Source organism: Malus sylvestris, chromosome 11, assembly GCF_916048215.2.
Source record: "Malus sylvestris chromosome 11, drMalSylv7.2, whole genome shotgun sequence".
NCBI classification, from domain to species: domain Eukaryota; kingdom Viridiplantae; phylum Streptophyta; class Magnoliopsida; order Rosales; family Rosaceae; genus Malus; species Malus sylvestris.
Genome location: NC_062270.1, coordinates 22,686,784 through 22,707,983, shown reverse-complemented (window position 1 = coordinate 22,707,983; position 21,200 = coordinate 22,686,784). Strand labels below are relative to the sequence as shown.

Genomic DNA, 21,200 nt, shown 5'->3' with positions numbered 1-21,200 from the left:
TTGGAGGTACAAGCAAAAAATGGAGGAGGATTGCAACAAGGAGTTTAAGGATTTTCATCAGGTAGCAAAGGGAAAGGAACCACATAAACCAAAATGGCATTCTTTGATAATGGAGGAAGTCAAATTGTATAACAAAATTTGGTAACGGTGATGGTTCGATGAGAGTTATGCTTAATAGCTATGGTAGAATAAATTTGAAGACTTAGATGTTAAGCAATGTAATGTAGTTTTGTACAATGTATTTGCTAACTATTATATGATAATACACATTAGGACTATGTATCCTTGTTATCTTCAGCGCTTACCATGTCCTAAACTACCTTAATGCGAAAAGTATTAAATATGTAAATATGCAATATATACACTACAGCAAATGACATGCACATGATTGTTCCTATGATCTCGATCTCTGTCTCTACCTCGATCTCGATTTCAGTCAAAATTGGATGTGGTTGCGGGCAGTGCAGCGTCAGATGAGGGCATGAGAAGAGGGAGAGATAAAGAAGAGGGAGGAAAAAAATAAGTGGGAGAGGGAAGGAAGGTGGGGCTGCTTGGAAGAAAGAAAAGGAGGGAAAAAAAAAGAAAAGAAAAGGGAGAGAAGATGCGGTTAAGGAAGAAAGAAGAAATGAGGGAGAAAAGATATGCTAGGGTTTGTAGCAAGAAGACTTTTTGTATTATGGGCTTGAAGTTTAGCTTTTAACATATTTGGGTTTAGAAAACCGTCTAGAGAAAAACCAAAGGAAAACTCTCTGCCTCTGGCTCCTGCCTTTGGCTTTGGAGTCGGTGGCAATCTTCTTGAAAATCATTCTTCGTCTCTTCCCTCTCTCTTTTCGCTTACTTTATTTGGTGTTGAATTGTCGCCATGAAACGTTGTAGTCACCAAGATAGTCGAATTGTGTCGGGATCAAGTTTAGTTTAAGACATTTGGGTTCATCCGATGTAGTGATATGCCTTTCAGATGTCTGGAAGATGTGGAGCGGCGACATGAGCTTATCCTTTTATTTTGTTGCTGTTTAATAATTTCTAGGAATTGTCTTGGAGTTTGGTTTGATAGGAGAGTTTGCTAGTTTGATTTCTCTTTATAGGAGGGTGCTTGATTTTTAGTTTCGTTTTGGTGTGCTACGCCTTTTGGATCTATGTGTGAAGGGTAGAGCTGTTTAATTTGTTGGATCTACTTTATTTGGTGTCATGGGATCGTGGCGGTGGTTAGGTATTACAATAGACCCATGGGCATTGTATTCTCTGTCCCAATTTATGGTTTAAGATTTTTGTTCTCACATAATCTCTTTGTAACACGAAGTTTAATAATTCTATTAATATGTGTAATCATGCAGTTCTCGATGAGATCAAACAAGTGATTGAATTCTACTTATTGTTTTGCGATTAATGTTGCTTTATTGTAATATTTTAGATCTGGTTTGCAAGGATCCTTTTGGGACTGAGTTTTTCATGATATGTATATGTAATGCCCTTTCATCAATGAATGAAATGTTGCACTCTTCAAAACAAAACAAAAAAATTGGGTTTATAAATTAGGCTTGAAAGTGGGTTTAAAAAAATAAAAACCCAACATAAATAACTAAATAATAAAATGAATATGTATTTGGTTTGGTTCAGTTCAATTTCTGACCCGCTGCAAAACCTAACCAAATGACTTCGATTCACTTTGATTTTTTAACTCGATTCGATTTTTTTCAATTTTCGATTTCTTGAACCCATCCCTACTATCAAAGTATAAAGTTTGATACTTCTACTAACAAGTCTAATATTTAGCTCAAGCTTGGCTCATTTGTCTTTTGGTGGCGATTCAGGAACCATTTATGATATAAAAAAAATCAAAAATTTAAAAATCAAATTTTTATATCTTTTAGATCATACAGATCATATCATTTCTGAACCTTTTACATTTCTACGGAAAATATCACGTGCTAGAAAAAGGAGAATGTAACAGGAAGACAATCAAAAGCCGACTAGAAATCAAGAAGAATGAGAATGTACAAACAAATAATAAAACCTTATCCCACTAAACGAAATCGGCTATAGAAATCAAAAAAACACCGCTGGCTTTGGTTCTATGCCATGAAGAATTGAGAATGTACATATCTGATTTTTTTTCTCTTTTTTTTTCGGTAAATGTAATCTGAAGAATTTCTAAAGATACAAACCGAGAGGCCAGTCATTATTTCACAGCGTCCTCTGGTGTTGTTTTGTTTCTTTTTTTTTCCCTTTTTCCTTCCCTTTGATGGTACATTATTTAACACGGTCGACGGAAAAGAGTCGTAACCCAAAAGAAAAAGGTCAGGGGAGTAATGTACATGAAATGGGGGTGAGGGGTTTAAGATCTGCAATATAATGCAATTGCATAAATGAAATTACTTCCGGCCCAACCTTGCCAAATGCTGCTGATGTTTTGCTGCAGCTGCCTTATCAGCCGCTTCCCGTTTGAGTGCCCGCTTTGCACGCCTCCCGGTCTTATCCACTGCAGCCTCTTTCTTCCTAGGCTCACGAGACGAACTAGCACCCGAATCCTGGGTACTTGATCTGTGAACAGGCCTTGCTTCTTGACGCCCACCCCTCACATATCCATTATCACCCCATCTTCGATTACCAATCCGGATAACCGATGAACTGCTGAAGTAAGCGTCATCTAGATCATCATCCTCTTCATCCTCGTAGGGATAATAATAATAATCCTCATGGCCTTCATACACCTCTTCACGCTCCACCACAACTAACGGCTCAAACCATTTGGCTCTAAGGAGTAGGCACACACTCTCCTCGAACATGTAATCTTGTATGCTGTCAAAGCACGAAAATGAAGATATGCTTTCTTTTCTTAGGAATGTCAAAAACAGCATCCTACCGGGAGGTTCTCACCTAATTCATAATCATGTTTCTCCCTTTCTAAATATGCACATAAAGAGAAACAAGAAGACTTTAGATACCTGCCATCAAGGGAACGATGGACATTCAGGAATTCAAAAGGATGTTTACACTGAGGGCAGGTGGGTTTTTGGCTGTATGTCACCCAACGAAGAATACAGGTTGCACTGCACACATGGAAAATGAAAAATCATGAATCCGACAGCCCAGATTTAAAAAGAAATAAACAGACTCCGTGAAGCTTTCTTCCTATTTTATTTTTCATGTGAGACATAGTATACAAGAAAACACTACTCGTTTAACTAAAGCCTGTCTTTCCATAACTCCAAAATAGTGCAGAGTATATCTAGTGTTCTGAGTTCTCAAACATCAGCATTTACAGAAAAGTAAACATTCAGAGATTAGAGAGCAAGAGAACTCAAATAAAAGAAAAATAAAGAACAAAGAAACATATAAAGCAAATAAATACCAGATTCTTATCCTTCTTGTGAAAAAGAGAAACTTATAAAAGCAGGGGAAAGAGAGAATCTACTATATCAGGAACTGGAAAAAGGAAAGGGCTGAAAGAAGGTTGGCATAAGTCAAAAGATTCACTACTCATACGAGCACTCAGTCTCAATATCGTTTTCGACTACCACCTAGATAGAAGGACCATTATAGCTCATAAACGCAGACAGCAAACCCCAATAGCATATCTTGCTAACATAGAAACATGCAATCACAGAAAACTAAGGGCCTGTTAGATAACCATTTCATTTTTAGTTTTTAGTTTTAGTTTTTCACTTTTTTGTTAGAAATAGAGGGGAAATACAAGGGAGAAGATGGATGAGAAAAGGTGGAGGAGTGTGGTAAGGAAGTGAACGGACGGATATAGAAGAGTACACAGAGAAACAACTAAAAACTGAATATGATTTTTAGTAAGCTTTCTTTTCTAGTTTATTGTTTCCTACTTCCTACTTCATTTGTCCCTCCTCTATTCTCTTTCCTCCCTCTTATCTTTATTACGAAAACAAAAAACAACAAAACCTAAAAACAAAATGGTTATGGAGTGTGCCCAAACTTCTTGCAGTAAAAGAGCAATGCACACTTATGGTTCTTAAGAGCGGATAAAAGCGAAGTTCCGATGTTCACAGGGTGGTTAATGCAATAAAATGATACAAAGATAATAAATTAACTCAAGCATCAATTGGCAAGGAAAAGGCGCATCTCAAAGTTCACTGCAGAAGTGAATGAGGTTTATCTAGTCACTCCAGAGCAGTGAAGCACCTTTCACGGATCATAACATAGAGGCAACTCATCATTCTTAAAACACAAGAAAAAAGGACAAACAAATAAAACAAAATAAATTCCATAAACCCCCTAATGCAAAAAAATTAAACTAAAAATCTTGCAATAAAAGGATAATACTTGCTTAAAGTGCAGATAAAAACAAAGTTTCATGGTTAAAAGGTGTGGTAAATCTAAAGAATATGACATGAAGCAAACAAATTGTTTTTCATTAAGTGACATGGGACAAACATACCTCTTCTAAAAATTTAAAAAGAAAAAGCAATCTGATCAGTAAAAGTTAAGAGTATGGTCTGAAAATGCAACACAAAATCTATGGAATTTATGTGGTTACTTCGAACAGTGACATGTGTGCATTAACATATAAGAAACACACCATCCTTTAAAACATAAAGGCAAATGAACAAATAGGTCAAGACAATTATAAAATCCATTCAGAACATGATAACAAGCCTTTAAATTTTCTATAGAGGAAAGTGATCTTCATTTATAAAATCATCAATAGATGAGAAAATTTGAACATTAAATCTTGAAGGCCTTTACAGCATATCAAGCTTATTCATGCATATGCCAATGATAGCAGTAAATTTACATCCACTAATTTCCTAAGTACTCCATTTTCTGATCTAATGTCTACAAAACATCTAAAACACTTATTTCATTGGTTCAAAACTGTCATGATCTCCCACTTTCTAATCAATACATCACTATGATCTACTATTTCAGGAAATTATACCAAAGTGCTATACATACATACCCAACCAGAATTAAAGGAAACTTTATATGTAGGCATCTTCTGTCTTTTTACACGCTAAACTACAAACTTGTATTGGCATGCACCTTAAACACATGGCTTTTAACCTTGCCCCACGGTACAACAGGTGCTAATTGATTTCGCTGCGTTGTCTCAGCTCACAAGTGGTCCAAGGAAACGCCTTAACGAGACTTGAGATAACAAATCATTGTATGAAATGTTTATGGCACCACTGAACTTTGAAATGTCAGAAGCCTGGTGAGCGTACAGTACAACCCCAGACAAAAACAAGCCGACGAGTAGCACTTTTAAGAAAAGTGAATTAAGGTATCGTTTGGTATGCAAACGGGACGGGACGGAACGGGACGGGATGGGACAGAACGGAGAAGGAGCAAAGATGCCCTCGGATGGAAACAAGGAGGAGGAAGAAGGAGATGGAGAGGTTATAATTTTGTGTTCCACGAATGTGGAACGAGTCGTTCCAGGAGTGAGGCGGAACGAAAATTCACCCAAAACTCATGTGATGATGAACAACACGTTCCCCCGTTTTAGGCGCACCAAATATGGGACGGAACACCTCGTCCCACTCCGTTCCATCCCGTCCCACGTACCAAACGGGACCTAAGGGATACGCTCATACGCATATTGCCAATGAGGCTAAACAAGTTACCACAGAAGTTGTACAAAACCAATACCAAATGAGTAAACGACTAAAGCAACATTACAAATACACAAAACAGTTCCGGCATCAAATGCACAAACCACATCTATGGTACCAGGAAAAATGCAGCAGAACAATACTTTATATTCCGAAAAAAGCAGCAGTGTATATTGAAAGATTAAGAGACTGATTAGACAAACCAGTAGGCATGCTCGCAACCTTTTACCAGAGCAGTTTCTTGAAGCACAATCTCATCCAAGCATATTGCACACACCCCACCATGATTCCCACATTTCTTTTCAACATTTTCCTCTTCCCTCCGCAATTCCGCCTGAAAATTTTGATCATCCCCAAAATTAACAAATTTAACAAAACCCCGGAATCCAAACAAACTGGAAACATTAACCAAGCTTTCCAATCAGACAACCAATTTCAAAAATATTAGCGTTTGGTAGCCTAGAAAATGCAAGAAAACACACAAGGACACAAATTTCAGAAATCCCAATTTACCCCAATAAAATTTTCATTGCCCCTTTTCAGTTTCTAGGTAAACAGCATCTGGGTTACGATAAAAATAAACGGATCGGAAAACGAAGTTAGATCTGGCCGGAAGAAGAAGTACTTGATGGTGATGTTGCAGGGTGGATAAATCGGTAAGAACGTCGGTGAGTAGCTGATCATGACCGTCCATGATGATGACTGAAGTTATGGTGATAGAATTGAAAAATATGTTCTAGTGATCTAGCTTAATTTCTACGATGCCTGAAAAAATGAAGAAATTGTATATGTTGTATATCTATTGATTATGTAGATGCTGGAGAATTATTCTGATTCTTCTATCCTACATGATATATAATACTACAGGGAAAAGGTTAGAGAGAGAGAGAGAGAGAGAGAGAGAGAGAGAGAGAGAGGGGGAGGCCCTCTTTTGGGAATGAATAGCCCTAGGAAGAAGAGGAGGAGATGATGAAGGTTGTGGATGACATAAATTGTTAGTCCGATTAAAATTAAAACAAAAATAAAAATAAAAAAATTGATTTTTAATGTTCCGATGATTTGGGACTGTGGGACCTGTGGGTGTAACTTGTAAGGTTAGGTTAGATGTCGATGGGCTTGTGATGAAATGTGGGAGTGTACTGTGCTTACACGTTTTGCCTTTCGACATACTTTTCAACTTTTTCTTAGCTAGTAAACCTTCTCACGTTTTTAACTGTTGAACCTTCTCGTTTTACATTTTCAACTCTCCTTCTCTTTTTGCAATACCTTGTTTAGAAAATTTGGCAAAAAATCAATAAAAACTTTACGAATGAACCACATATCTATAGTCATTTTTTTATTTTAGACATAATCAATGAAATATTTTTGTTAATTAAGCATAGGTCAATAAGAAAAGTTAAATGGGTTCAAGCCCATATAAATAGTCATAAAATTACTTGTTTGCCCCAAAATAAATCATAAAAAGGTCCATGATTATTTTTCCCAAAAATCCTCTATTTTCAGCACATGAAGATAACCCGAATGCCTATCTTCTCTCTATGTCGTTGGTGAATCAATACAAGCTGTGAATCCATACATGAGAGCCTAGCAATAAAAATCTCTTCGACTGTAGCACTGGGCACTAAAATATCATTGCTACCACTAAATTTGTATGTCGACTATTATATCTCATCAATCCACCACTGAATTTCATCAATCCATGGCTAATCTCATCGATTCTTCGTTGGACAAACGGTTGTCAATCGAGTTCATAATAGAAATGAGAAGCAACAGAGGAAGGAGAAAGAATATAAAAATCGAAATCAATTTATTTTCAATTTAGGCCTTGTTTTTGGATCGTGCAAGTTTATTTTTGTTGGGTTAGAGGTTTGGAATGGAGGACAAAAGACATTGGATTTCGACATGTTTTAATTAAAGCCCAGATCAGATACTGCATAAAAAAAATAAAAAAAAAGGAACCAGGAAACAGAGAAGACAGACTCTACGTTGCAGTGTCCTGAATCAAAATGTCAACAAAAAAAAAACTAAATCAGGAAATGGACACTGCATTGTAGTTCTAAATCCAAATGTAAAAGTAATATAAAAACAGAACCAAGAAACAGACACTGCATCGCAGTGTCTGTATCAAAATGTAAAAAAGAAAACAAAACCAAGAAATGGACACTGCATTGTAGTGTTTAAATCCAAATATAAAAATAATGTAAAAACAGAACCAGAAAACCATTCATGTGCTTGGAAAGGCATTTTGGGTGCCAGGGATATCATCTACAAGGGTATGAGATGGGTAGTCAGGTAATGGATAGTGACATTATTAGCAGAATATGTGACATCCCTATCTCTCTCATTGGCTCAAATGACACTGTTGTTTGGGGCCCAAGTAACAATGGCAAGTTCTCAGGTAAATCTGCAACATGGCTACAAATGGAGGATTTGGGTTCCTCTTCAACGCAACGGCTTATGAATAAGATTTGGAAGCAAGTAATTCCTCCAAAGATTAAGTTCTTCGGCTGAAGTCTTGTAAAGGAGAAATTACAAACTAGAAAGAGGCAAGTTTATAACAACTTTGGACAACAAATGTCCTTTGTGTAATAGCCATGAGGAGGATCAGGATCACCTTTTTCTCCATTGCTCATATGCGAAACAGGTATAGAACCAAGGTTCTAAAAAACGCTAGGCGCTAGTCGGGCGGTGGGCTAGCGCCTAGCGCCTAGGCGGCTAGGCGGGGTCTAGGCGGGCGCCTAGACGGCCTAGGCGGATTTAGGTAAATTTCTTGTATATCTTGTAGATAAGTGCATATTGACACTTACAAAAAATTATACTTGTATGAAATCCATGAATAAAATAATAAAAGAACTATAAAATGCAAAAAGAGTATCCAACAATGTCTCTCCAATAAATAGGATTTTTTTTAATGAATTAGATGGTATAAGATGAAAATTTATATGATAATAAGTATGTATTACTTAATAAATATTTTTTAAAGATTATTTATTATATAGTGAACTTAAAAAAAAAAGAAGTAAAGGTGTAATTTGTAAAAAGGGAAGTGGGGCGTTGTGCACCAAAAAGGGTCGTGCCAATATTCAATGTATGTCATTGGTCCCTGGAATTGATTAGAATTTAATTTAAAAAAATAAAACGAAAAGTGAAGTTGAGTGGACCGAGTGGTCACGTATGTCTGTCACTTTGGGGGAATGGGAAGAGAGAGACTCACTTAAATCTTCTTCTTCCTTCTGTCTGGAATTCGATACTTTGAAACGCAGAAGGCAGAACCAGAGCAAGAACGCAGCTCTGCAACGACAAAACTCTAAAACGCCCAGACCGTTTAGGCCATCGAGTCGCCCGCCTAGGCTGCCCAAGCACCGCCTAGGCTGCCTCCGCGCCCGCCTAATCCTCTTGCCGATTTTTCTCCCGATTATGGGCTAATCGGAGCGGCTAGCCACCATGTAGCGCCTAGGCCGATTTTTAGAACACTGTATAGAACTGCTCAAATGATGCTTTATTATTAAATATTGATAGTAACCTGATGGTGAGTGAATGGTTGTGTGGCTTACCACACAATGATAAGAGGATAATGAGTAGTTTAAGTAAAGCTCTATCTATCTGCTGGCAAATTTGGAATGACAAAAATGCTAGTATTTTTAAGAATGAGAAGCCCTTTCATTATAGATCTTTTACTCGCATCATGAATATGGTTAATGATTACTTCAAGGAGAATTCAGGTCATGCAGAGAAAGCGGATGAAGTTGCTGAAGACAATTTGATTAAGTGGCAATGCCCAATGTCCCCTTATTTTAAAATAAATTTTGATGGCTCAGTTGCAAACTTTGTGGCAGCAGGGGGATTCGTGGGTAGAAGTTGGGAGAACAAACCTATCCTAGTGGAGGCAATGAACCTGGGTTCTATGACCATCAATGTTGTCGAGGCTCTAGCTTTACGGGAAGCGTTGATCTGGGCTAGGATTAAGAACTTGAATTATGTGATTGTGGAGGGTGACTCAAAGTTAGTCATTGATGCAGTCTGTAGTGCTTGTGATGTGCCTTGGAACTTAAGATCCATCATTGAAGACATAAGATGGTGTGCTACATTTTTCCATGATATCAAATGGAGGCATATCTTTAGGGAAGCAAATTTTGTTGCGGATGCCATAACGTTTGTTGGGCTTAAGAGAAAAGAGCTCTGTATTTGGGATGCTTGCATCCCAATAGAAGCTAATATGGCCTTTCTTTTCGATTGTAATGGCACTGGTTGTGTAAGGGGTTCTTCTCTTTAATGCATTCCTTTTACTAAAAAAAAAAAAAAAAAAAAAAAAAACCAGAAAATGGACACTACATTGTAGTGTCTGAATCCAAATGTAAAAATCAAGAGTCGCAAGATAAGTGAGGTAAAAATTTGAAACCAAGAAACAAACACGACAACGCAACATTTGACTCCAAATATATAAAAAAAAAATCAGGAAATAGACACTAAACGCAATGTCTGAATCCGTATTGACCTATTCCAAAATATAAAATATGATAAATAGTGTGTCAGTTGAAATGGGTGACTGCTGTAGTGGCAGATTGTGTGATTTTTGTGTATTTGAAATGAATTTAAGTATCATAATGTATGATTGACCAATTTATAATTAACATAAATATTGCTGATATATTGTCAATAATTGTAACTTTTTATTGATTTTATACAAATCACTCATATTGTTTTATGATCAAAACTGTATATTTTTTAGATCTCATGTAATGCAATTCTACAAAAATATCCACTAAATCAGCAATTGATAACTTATATATTTCATACATGTATATCATCCATTTCTAGTCTCTTGGTGATGTTTTTGAGTTAAACTGGTTGCATTTTACCCTATTTTGTGTTAATGTGCAGTTACATGTGCTTTAGGATCAATTTGAAGTCAAAAGAAGTGAAAACATACCATTTCTTGGAATTGGCCCTTATTCAAATGTTGAAAGAAGTTTGGTGGCCTGTTTTGAAGCCCAAATAATGAATCCAAAGCGAATTTGGCTTGTTAGAAGACCAAGAGCATAATGGGAAAGGAGTTGGAATCTCTAGCCTGATTTGGATGAGCCAAATAAAGAAGAACATTCAAAACCTTGGCTTAATGGTTAGGACCACTTTGCGATCTGTTGCAGCTTCATTTAGCATATAAATACTAGGGTTTCACATCACCTTAACATAAGCCCTTCTTGGGGACGCCCAGAAATCTCTCCCCTCTCTTTCTTTGGCCTTTCTTCCAAAAACAAAACCCTATTTCCCTTCACCATCCGCTACCACCGAAGAACCTATGCAGCCGCCCTGTGCTTGAAGAAGTTCAACACCAGAATTGCTTCAGGGGGTTTCTTCTATGAATTTAATTTCACTCATGTTGTTCTTCATATCTATATATTATGTGATCATGTTGTGTAATTAAGTTCATAGCTGGGGATTTCGATGTAGCCTTGCAAAATTATACTATGTTATTAAGTTAAAGCATTCAATTCATCAATCTATTTTCTTGTTTCATTCACTAACTTTATAGTTTAATTTGTTTGTTTATCTTAATGTTTGATTAACATTAGGGTTTCCTACAGATTATTTGATCAAGGTTATAGTACGCATCATGCTTAATCTTGGTGGACATGTGAATGAATGAAAAACTGCTATGCAAACATCCTGCCATGTGATTTCTTTCGTTCTTTGAAGTTTTCTTGTTCTTAATGGATTCTTAATTGGTAATCTAAATTGAATAGCACAACTAGGTTGCAGATTAGGAGTACTTGATAACAACCCCACATCAAATGGATGATCATAAATAAGTAAAACAAACCCTAGTTGCAGATTGGAGAGTTAAATACGTTTTGACTTAATTTTCATGGAATTGGCTTGTAATGGTGAATCGGTATCCCTAGTCTCATCCCAACGTTAATCAATTAGTCATCTTTATCTTGTCTTGCATTTTTAAATTACCTTAGTTTTCAAAACAAAAATCCAAACTCAATTTGTGTTCTCATTGTTTGGTTAGGGTTCCTATAAAGTTAGTCATTTGTAGATGTATAATTAGTCCATGTGGCTCGACACCCTTACTTGTGCCATTATATTATCCTTATATTTGCACTTGAAAGGAATACAACAAAATTTTGGCACCGTTGTCGGGGACTCATTTCAGTCCCCTATAATTGATTGCTTTTCTATGTTTCTATTTTCTTAATTTAGGTTTTAATTTTCAATTTAGTTAATTTGTTTTGATTTCAGGTGGTATAGTAAGATGCATGGTGTATGTCCTTTATGCAGTCAGACCAGCCATCATTTTCAATTATGTCCAAGGAGAAATGAATTTCATACACTTGTCCAAGAGCTTTCAAACCTCATGAGTTTCTCTAACCAAAGGGCACCACAACCATTGTCAAAACAAATAGCCCTGTTTGGAAAAACCCTTATCATGGCTCTTGGAACAATATAGAAGCTCGAAATCAAGCATTTGCACCTCTACCACAACAGACCCCCCATTGACACTTCTTTGGAAGACACTTTAAAGCTACTCGCTCAAAACAATTTGCAATTTCAACAAGCAACTAGTAGCATTATTCAGAACCACTCCATAGCACTAACTAAGTTGTAAATTCAAGTGTGTCAGATCGTCTAAGCTTTATATGAACAACAATCTAATGGTGATTATCAAGAAGAGAAGGAGGAATAACCAAAGGAAACTCAATCTGCATATTTTCATAGTGATGTTCCTGAAGTTATAAAAAAATAAAAATTAAATAATAAAAAAAGAGCTTTACACTCCTCCCAAGCCATATGTTCCTTCAATTCCTTTTCCAAAGAGATATTTCAAACAAAAGCATGATGAGACCCCCATAAATGTGCTTGGAGAAAATGTGTCAGACACAAAGTTTGAAGCTCTTTCTGAATCTTCCAATTCAATTGAATGTCTTTTAAAAGTTGCATTGGACTCTTCGTGTTGTGTTATATCTTTGCAGGTGCCATCTTTGGAGTTTTGTGGAGATGATTTGCTGCAATATCAAGCAAAAAATGAATTGAAGTTAGATGACAAATGTGACAACCCGTCCCTAAATTTACGATTCTATAAATTTTAAAACCGTGAATTGATGAAAATACCCTAAAGGCGAGAATACTGACTTTCGTTGACTGTTAGTTCGTGACACGTATGAGCTATTACTTTACCATACTCCTGAAGTATTCATGGTACAAACGCGTAGAGCTACGATGAAGATTTTACCGAACTACGAATCCGAGAAATACTTTTGTGGAAAATTACTATTTTATATATTTTTTTAAAATTATTATATTATTATTTTATTATTTTCTGTTTGGTTATTTTAATATTTTAAGGGGAGATTTTCTCTCCTTTTCTGTCAAATGGGAACCCACCCATGTGGGACTCCCCACTCCTTTTTCCCCTATCTCGTGCCTCCCAATTAACTGGGACACTCTCTCTCTCTCTCTTCTCTCTACCTTCTCCCTCATCTCTCTCTCTCTCTCTAACACTCTTAGCTTTCTCTATCTCTCCTACCCTCTAAACCCAGACACCCACATCACCGTTCTTCCTCCGACAAACCACCCAGACCACCACCACAACCCAAACTTATCACCTTGTCCCATCTTTTTCCTGAGCCCAAAGATTCAAACTAAACCCCCGGGCCCACACGAAAATCTCCGGCGAGTTCTCGAATTTTCTGACCCAGGTAGGCCTCGGGAGCACTCTATTTCCCTTCATTTTCGATGTTTGTCAAAGATCTTAGGGTTTGTATTTGTTTGGATAGGGTGTGGAGACTGTAGGATCAAAGGAGGAAAAACTCCTCCAATTTTTCAACGGCTTTCGAGCCTTTTTTCGGCCAACTCTGGCCATAGTTAAGGAAACCAAAGGTACATTTCAATTCCTTGTTATCTGAGCTTCGATTTGATATATTGGAAGGCTAGGTTTAGTTAAGTTTTTGGTGTGGTCGAAATTGTGTAGAATCTAGTGGTTGCAGTGGCAACCGGCTAGAGAAGAAGAAGAAGAAAAAAAAAAAAGGGTCGAAGCCCAAACTTGTCCCCAAGTCTCAAACCTAGATCCGGCCCAGACCCATTTCTGAGTTGGGTTTGGAATATTCATTATGTTGGCTTTTTCAGAAATTTTTCAATAACCCTCCTAGGCTAATTTCGACGCCCCAAGTCTCATCCTCAATGTCGTTTAGGCTCCCCAGTTCAGTCGGTTGTCTGCCACCTTTCCTTCCCATATGCCCGAGATGGCCTTATAGGTAGTAGCCTCCCACAAAGATGGCTTTGTGGTCTACTTCTATTCTGCTTGTTGGAAGGTTCGTCCGGATCTCTTCCTGGGTGGCATCCATTTAGTGAAATTCCAAAGTTTTAACATGGTTGACCACCAGGGCGTCTTGGTTGATCGTTGATCTTTCGTTGACTTTTTTTACGAAAATTGCCCGGGACCCTTCTTAACGTATTTCGTTGCACTGATTCTGAATCAGTTGTTCGTTTCTCCAAATTCAAGCGTTTTAATTGAGTTTTACTAATGAGTCACAATATTATGCTTAGGTGTGATTATTATCGGAGACTCAAGCCATCCTATCCTGAACGGATGTGAGATCGCAAGTAACTGTGAGTGGGTCTTTTCCTTTTTATAGTATATATATAATTGTTAGTTTCCATTTATACATTTCATATAGAGTTTTCTACAATACGCCTAGATTAGCGTGACATTTATAAGATTTAGCACATTGATAGAAATTATGAAGTATGCCACGTCCTATGAGATGCACAAGTATGCGTATGATTATTGATGCCATAATTATATCTACGACTATGAATAATATTATGTTGACTAGAATTATCAAATCACTGTGGCATGATTATATTTATGTTATCTGCTCATCATTTGCTGCACCGGTGTTAGAACTCACCCAGGCCAGAGCCAGGCTTTCACGTGTATGTGCACATCGCACCGTACACTCACTTTGGATCCATTGTAGGTGACAGTCCTGTTGTACAGGTTGCAATAGGCAACTCTAACTCGTATGTGCTGCGCATAGCGCCAGTCTTCACGTAATTGTAATGTTATAGCATATATCATTATTACACCCAGTCCTGTTCATGTCAGAACATCTCTGCATGAACTCGTGTGTCAGCATATGTCGATGAGCATGGGATGTGATATGTTTATTTAGGTGAAAATATGTGATTACGGACGTTATGAACTTATTTACGAAAGTTGTGACGTATGGCATCCTTGAAATATTGCTGGTTATGGTAAGCATTTTTATACTATACATAGTATGTATATTTTGGAAACTATACTTGTTTTACAGCGAGAGGTTATAACGTTTTCAAAAGGTTTTTATTGAAACTTTATTTCTAGGCCCACTCACCCTTGTTTTTTGCACCTCCAAGTTTTAGCAGCTCAGCTTTCGTATCGACAATGATTCTTGGAAAATCTTGGTATAGATGATTACCTTTAATGGTATAATTCTCACCTTATTTTACTGTGTTGTTCTTATGCTTTGACATCACGTGTGACATGGGTTCATTCCCACTCACATGCGCACTCTTGTATTTAGACACTTTTAGGTTTAAATTTATTCACATTTTCCACATCAGTACATTTTATGGCTTTGTCACCTTCCAGGTGTCGACCAGCACAACTCGATTCAGAGTCCTAGTGGACATTCCAAGTCGGGGTGTGTTAGTTTGGTATCAGAGCATAAGATGGGCAGTATTGTGTTCATCACAAGCGTGATGTAAGCATTCTTGGTTCTTGAACCTAATTGTCGAATCTTTCCACCTCATCGAATACAAAAAATGTGTTAAATTTTCCCTAAGTTTTAGGCATTTTAGACAACTTATCGTCATTCTAGAACTTCGTTTTGGCGAACGCCTCTAAATTTTAACAAAGAACCACGCTGCCAAGGAAAAATCCTGTTATGGATTGAGTTGATGGCCCTGACGCAGGGCTAATGTATCAGTAGTTACGCATCACCTGAGATTTACAAGTCAATCCCATCATTATTCTCCCACCATCATTACCAAATCTTTTGAGATAGGAAACCACAATTAGTTTTTATTCTTCGCAGCAACAATTAGTATACCACCGATTAGAATTCGTATGAAGCTTTCTTTTGTTGAGATTCCATAAATGTCTCAAGCGACCACTTGATGCTAAAGTGGTAGCATTCGACAGAAGAACATTTGGGGGACAGCCACTTTTGTCCCCGATAGCACTAATATTTCCTAACACACTAGTGATCATTTCAAACCTTCAGGAGGAAGATCGACTTACGTTTAAGTCCATTCTAAAGTAAACTATTAGTAAATTTCTTTTCCGGCTTTAGAACATTCCAACTAATACTAGTTTCCAGAAATACTTTTGGTGCTGTATTCGTCAATTCGGAGAGTATAGGCACAAGAGTACTAGTTGTTACTTCTACGATTAGTATAAATCCCCAAAGCAGTAAGTATTTTCCCTAGAATCAACGAAACAACCTCACAAGACCAGTTCCTCACCAATTATCTAAGACCATCTACCAGCCTACGATGGCGCTACTAATTGACGAAAATGTCTGATATCCAGGGATTGTTAACCAGAATTCAGGCGGTATGATTTCTGATACCAGACAAAGGTACTAGTATCTATGAGTGATACCCTTATACCAGAACGCCGATTCATAGTTTCAGGATAACAAACAATATCAAAATATCAAAAGTATCATACATGCGTTAATTAGCGGCGCGACTGATAAATTGATTAACAAGGACTACTTGAGTTGAAGAAACTAAATTGTGGAAACTTATGAGCAAGTCTTGTTAAAGAACAGTAAACTTGTAGTTGTTCTAACCATATTTTTCACATAGGTAACCAAACCCTCTTCGACCAGTCACTTTTTCGATCACTTCCACATACAAACATTAGAATTAAAGCACGAATTGAATTCCTGTTGTAAGAACAAAATTGAGTATCGACAAAGTTATGAGGACCTATTAGCGTGTGGCATAGTGAAAGGAAATAGTATGGTACATTTCAAGGACACATGTCTTTGGCGTTATTTCTCAAAATCTCTACTAATTAATAAAACCCTCTTTGTCAACCAAAAGAGGGTGAAAAGAAAAATTAGTCTTCTATCACACAAAAAAAAAGATGGGCAATAATGTAATTTCACAAGTCCAAATTTTACTCTTTTTATTGAAGCCTCATATACAGGTGATTTAAAATACCTCAAATATTTATAAAAATAAACAATAAAAAATAAAAAACCTCCCACTCCCCCATGTTCTCTCTCTCTCCCTCTTGCCTTCTCATTTTTCTAAAAAAATGTGTTCATACACACAAAGTGTGTAGGCAAATGCTAGTTTTAATTAGGATATCACCAAATGTGAAGTGAAGTACACCATCTATCCACTTTCTTGTACCACACTAATTTTCCTTGTATCTTTCGAACAACTCCTACATCATTGGGAGAGCTTAGTTATAAAAGCTTATTGATTAGGAACTATCCAACCCAACACTTCACCTTAGGGAATCTCAAACCTAACCGCGAAGGCGAAATACCAAACTTTAGGTTCATACCTAGATTTTAGCAACTCAGTCGAGTGACGATTAAAAATCATTAACCCTTACTTCAAGATTAATGGTCACGTTCGACAAACTTTTGGAACTCATAGTTTTCTCCCATAGCTTGTCGATGTTTGTGGTAGTCTTACAGACGACTTTCTCAGCTATCCCAGCAACGAGATTAAATTTCCTAAACACCGGCAGTTAGCTTTATACCAAAGTCCTCAACTGTTAACTTTGGTTAAATTGGTACTTTTCTTGGGAGATGTGATCTTCGTAAACGACATTCTTTTCTTTTTCCAAAAAGGGTTTAGTGGAAGAAGGTTGAAAATCTCATAAGTGCTGTGAAATTCGAGATATCTTTGATCTTGTCGATCTATCGACAATTTGTTAGCAATTTTTCGACTATAGTCTTTCCTCACTTACGACCGAGGAAAGTTAGTTTAGTCTGTGATGTTGAATATGAGTAAAGTTTCTGATAACCGAAGTGTTGTCTCACTGTACCTCTATTTTACACTTTTCGATGACATTGATCATTTCGAAATCCACGATGACATTTTCCTCGGATGTTTCTACTATGTAGAGGCAGCATAGCGAAGTATCGCTTATATTTCCCAACGTGTAGAACCGTTCAAAATGAACCATCTTATTCATGACCTAGAGTTAATACTTGTCATCTTCAGTTGAAATAAACCAAATTTCTGACGGCAACGATGGGAGAACTAGATCAACGTCTACGATTACACTATTGTGTATCACCCTGGTTGTACAAGATGTAGTTACAGATTACCGCTATAAAAGACATTTACTAACACTTTCAGCCTGTCCTACCTCATTTCAATTGGAATCTACAAGTATTGATATGACATTATTTACAAATCATCAAGAAATCGTGCGAGTGGTTATAATCATAGCATGTATATTAATAGAGTTGGAAATATCATCATAAACTCTCGGTACGAGGTATCTTGTACATGTGGAGATTATGATGATGTTTCAGTGATTATAGATTGACTTGGCAAATTCCTCATTCTTGAATTTATCGAATTTTTTGGGGTTTCGATCAACATCTACTTAACTGTGATTCCATATGCGCTTCTTGATGCTGGAAAGCATTTCTGATCAACCTTGAATTCATGTATACCCTACTGAACTTCGTATTATTCTGAAGTAAATAATCGCTATGGAAAGTCGCTTGGAGATCTAATTTTTAGTTTTGACCATTAATGCTTCAATCACCTAACAAATACTCTGTTGAACGAATTTTACCGTTAGGGATTAAATCTTCTAGAAGCTACCGTTGTAGTGAGGTGTTATGCCTCCAATCCAGTTATCTTGTACTCTAGACTTGATATACTTGTTTTGACTATTAGACTCTTGAGTGTTCTTTTAGCCTTCTCGACACAATTTTCACTAAATTCGAGGGAAATTGTCATAACGAATCTACATGCTGAGGCATATGTGAATTACAATGTTCTGTTGCATAGTGTACACGATACTAATGTATCTCATTGTGATGCGTGTTTTGCTTCCAAGTCTTAGGAAGTCTTCTTGAAGGCCATGCATACTAAGCTTTTGTCTAACACCACATTTCACCCTCAAATTAACGGCTAGTCTGAATGAACTAAACAGACCTTTGAGAACATATTGCTTTTGTATGTTTTATAGTTTTAGTCGGTTATGTTAGACACCTATCTCTGCTTATGTTGCATACGACGATAATTATTATTCTAGTTTGGTTATGGTACTATTTGAGTCGTGGTATAGAGATTTTATGCTCACTACATTATTGACAGATGAGTATTGCAAGCGTGTATTTGAATATTCGAGATTACAATTTTAGGAAGTTGTGTGCTATTTGCATTGTCACCCTAAAGGTTAGTACAGGAGCGCGGACGAGGTGCTAATCAGACGATTTATATGTATTTCCTCAGCCGTGGCCGAAGTTGGCTGGCTAGGTTTAGTTAAGTTTTTGGTAAGGTCGGAACTGCATGGAATCTAGCAGCTGCAATGGCAACCAACCGAAGTAGAAGAAGAAGAAAAAAAAAAAGGGTCGAAGCCCTAACTTAGACCAAAATCCGACCCAAACCATTTCTGAGTTGGGGAATATTCCTTATGTTGGCCTTTTCAGAAATTTTTTGAAAACCATCCTAGGCTAATTTTGACACCCCGAGTCTATTTTTGGCATCCATTTAGTGAAATTTTGAAGTTTTAACATAGTTGACCACCAGGGCATCTCGGTTGACTATTAATTTTTCATTGACTTTAGGACCTTCCTCAACGTATTTCGACGCGCTGATTCCGAATCTGTTGTCTGTTTCTCCAAATTCAAGCGTTTTAACTGAGTTTTACTAATGAGTCTCAATACTATGCTTAGGTGCGATTATTATCGGAGACTTCAGCCTTCCTAGCCCGAACGGATGTGATATCGCAAGTAACTATGAGTGGGTCTTTTCCTTTTTATAGTGTATATATATATATAATTGTTAGTTTCCATGTATACATTTCATAAAGAGTTTTATACAATACGCCTAGATTAGCGTGACATTTATAAGATTTAGCACATTGATAGAAATTATGAAGTATGCTATGTCCTACGAGATGCACATGTATGTTATGTCCTATTGATCGGATCATATTTATATATATTTTTACTTTAAATTCACTCGTCTTTTCTTAGTTAGTTCCTTACATTTTTGAGCTATTTACGTTATTTTTGTGTTTATAGGATTTGTTATGCAAAGAAAATAAAAATAGCACAAATGAGTTTTAAATAATAAATTCGTCAAAAATTGCTCTAGTCGTTCTCATTCTGTCATGGATTATTGGTAGAATTATGTCACGGCATAAACAAAAGAAATGGAGAGAGTCGGTCAATGAGGGAGCAAGAGAGCATCATGATTTATATTTTTTTTACCTCGTTGACTCCCATATTCTTCACTTCTGAAAACAACAGGAAGTTGCTTTGCAGCTGGAAAGAAAGGAATCCAAGGTGGAAACGTGAGGAGTGGAAGGCAGGAGTATGCGGGAAAAGATGGAATAGAAAAACAGAAAACAAAAAGGCAGATGCTGCTTTGGCAGCAGCGGGGGCGCATAAAATAAGGAGTGAGGACGTGCAGCACAGGGCCAGCGAAGGAAAGAGAGCTGCTTTGCAGCTGGGGGAATAATTTTAGAAAGAAGAAAGAAAAAGGTTGCCTTGGCAGCTGGAAAGAAGAAGAATAAAAACAGCTGCCCTTGGCAGCTGGGAGGAGGAGACAGAGAAGAGTGGAAATCCGTGAAGAAAGGAGGGGGGAGAGCTGCCCTTTGGGGCAGCGTGAAAAGAGAGCAGCAAGAAGCTGCGGGGGAATAAGCGCAGAGTGCGCACGGGATTGGGGAGCGGGAGAAAGGAGCTGCCTTTGGGCAGCTCGCAGACAGACGCAGGAGAAAGATCAGAGCTGCCATTTGGCAGCTGGTGCGAGAAGAAAGAAAACCAAGAAGCAAAGGAGCTGCTTGGCAGCTCGCAGAGACGCAAGGGGGATAGCGGGGAGAAGAAAAGAGCTGCTTGAGCAGCGTCAAAGAAAAGAAAAAAAATATAAAAAAAAAGAAAGGAAGGAGCAGCGAAAAAGACGTGAGGCAAGCAAGGGAGATAGGCAGAGAGAAGGGGAGAGGCGCAGGAAGAGTGGGGAGAGAAGAGACTGGCAGCGTGCAGGGGACAGAGGACGGGACAGCAGAAAAAGCACAGAGGCTTGCCAGCGCAGAAACGCAGGGAGAGGGAAGTCAGGGAGTGAAGAAAGCTGCAAGCTGTTCTCTCTTTCGGTTAAATCTTTCCAAACTTCTATTTTATTTCTATTTTTAATAATGTGTAATTAATTTTATTTTGGCTAGAGGTTAATTCGAAACCATGAATATATTTGTAATATGAATTGATTACCTTCGGTTGTGATTTCATAAGTTGTGATTTCAATTTACTTATCCGTTCGTATAAAAACTGATTTGTGTATGTTGGTTGAGAGTGCACGCTTAATTTACATGCATGAATTTGATGCTAGAATATAAGTGAATTTCACCTAATCGTTATGAAC

General features: G+C 37.4%; 2 protein-coding genes across 2 annotated transcripts; one reads left to right on the top strand and one right to left on the bottom strand.

Moving 5' to 3' along the window:
* Positions 1 to 1,995: 1,995 nt before the first annotated feature.
* LOC126590078 (uncharacterized) lies at positions 1,996 to 6,536 on the bottom strand. Its single transcript, XM_050255575.1, has 4 exons — positions 6,208 to 6,536; positions 5,786 to 5,916; positions 2,946 to 3,050; positions 1,996 to 2,799 (listed from the first exon to the last, which is right to left on the bottom strand). The coding sequence occupies exons 1-4, from the start codon at positions 6,274 to 6,276 to the stop codon at positions 2,373 to 2,375; spliced, it is 732 nt and encodes a 243-aa protein (XP_050111532.1). The 5' UTR covers positions 6,277 to 6,536; the 3' UTR covers positions 1,996 to 2,372.
* Positions 6,537 to 9,156: 2,620 nt separating this feature from the next.
* LOC126590312 (uncharacterized) lies at positions 9,157 to 9,855 on the top strand. The gene has a single exon (XM_050255799.1). The coding sequence runs from the start codon at positions 9,157 to 9,159 to the stop codon at positions 9,853 to 9,855; it is 699 nt and encodes a 232-aa protein (XP_050111756.1).
* The last annotated feature ends 11,345 nt before the right edge of the window (positions 9,856 to 21,200 follow it).

Bases quoted from the DNA above. Each gene is read 5' to 3' on its own strand.
- LOC126590312 (XM_050255799.1), top strand. From the start codon at position 9,157: ATGAGTAGTTTAAGTAAAGCTCTATCTATCTGCTGGCAAATTTGGAAT.
- LOC126590078 (XM_050255575.1), bottom strand. From the start codon at position 6,276: ATGGACGGTCATGATCAGCTACTCACCGACGTTCTTACCGATTTATCC. The intron at 3,051-5,785 runs GTTTGTCTAATC...CCATGTGTGCAG, and splicing joins GGTTGCGAGCATGCCTACTG to TGCAACCTGTATTCTTCGTT. The intron at 2,800-2,945 runs GTATCTAAAGTC...GTGCTTTGACAG, and splicing joins CATCGTTCCCTTGATGGCAG to CATACAAGATTACATGTTCG.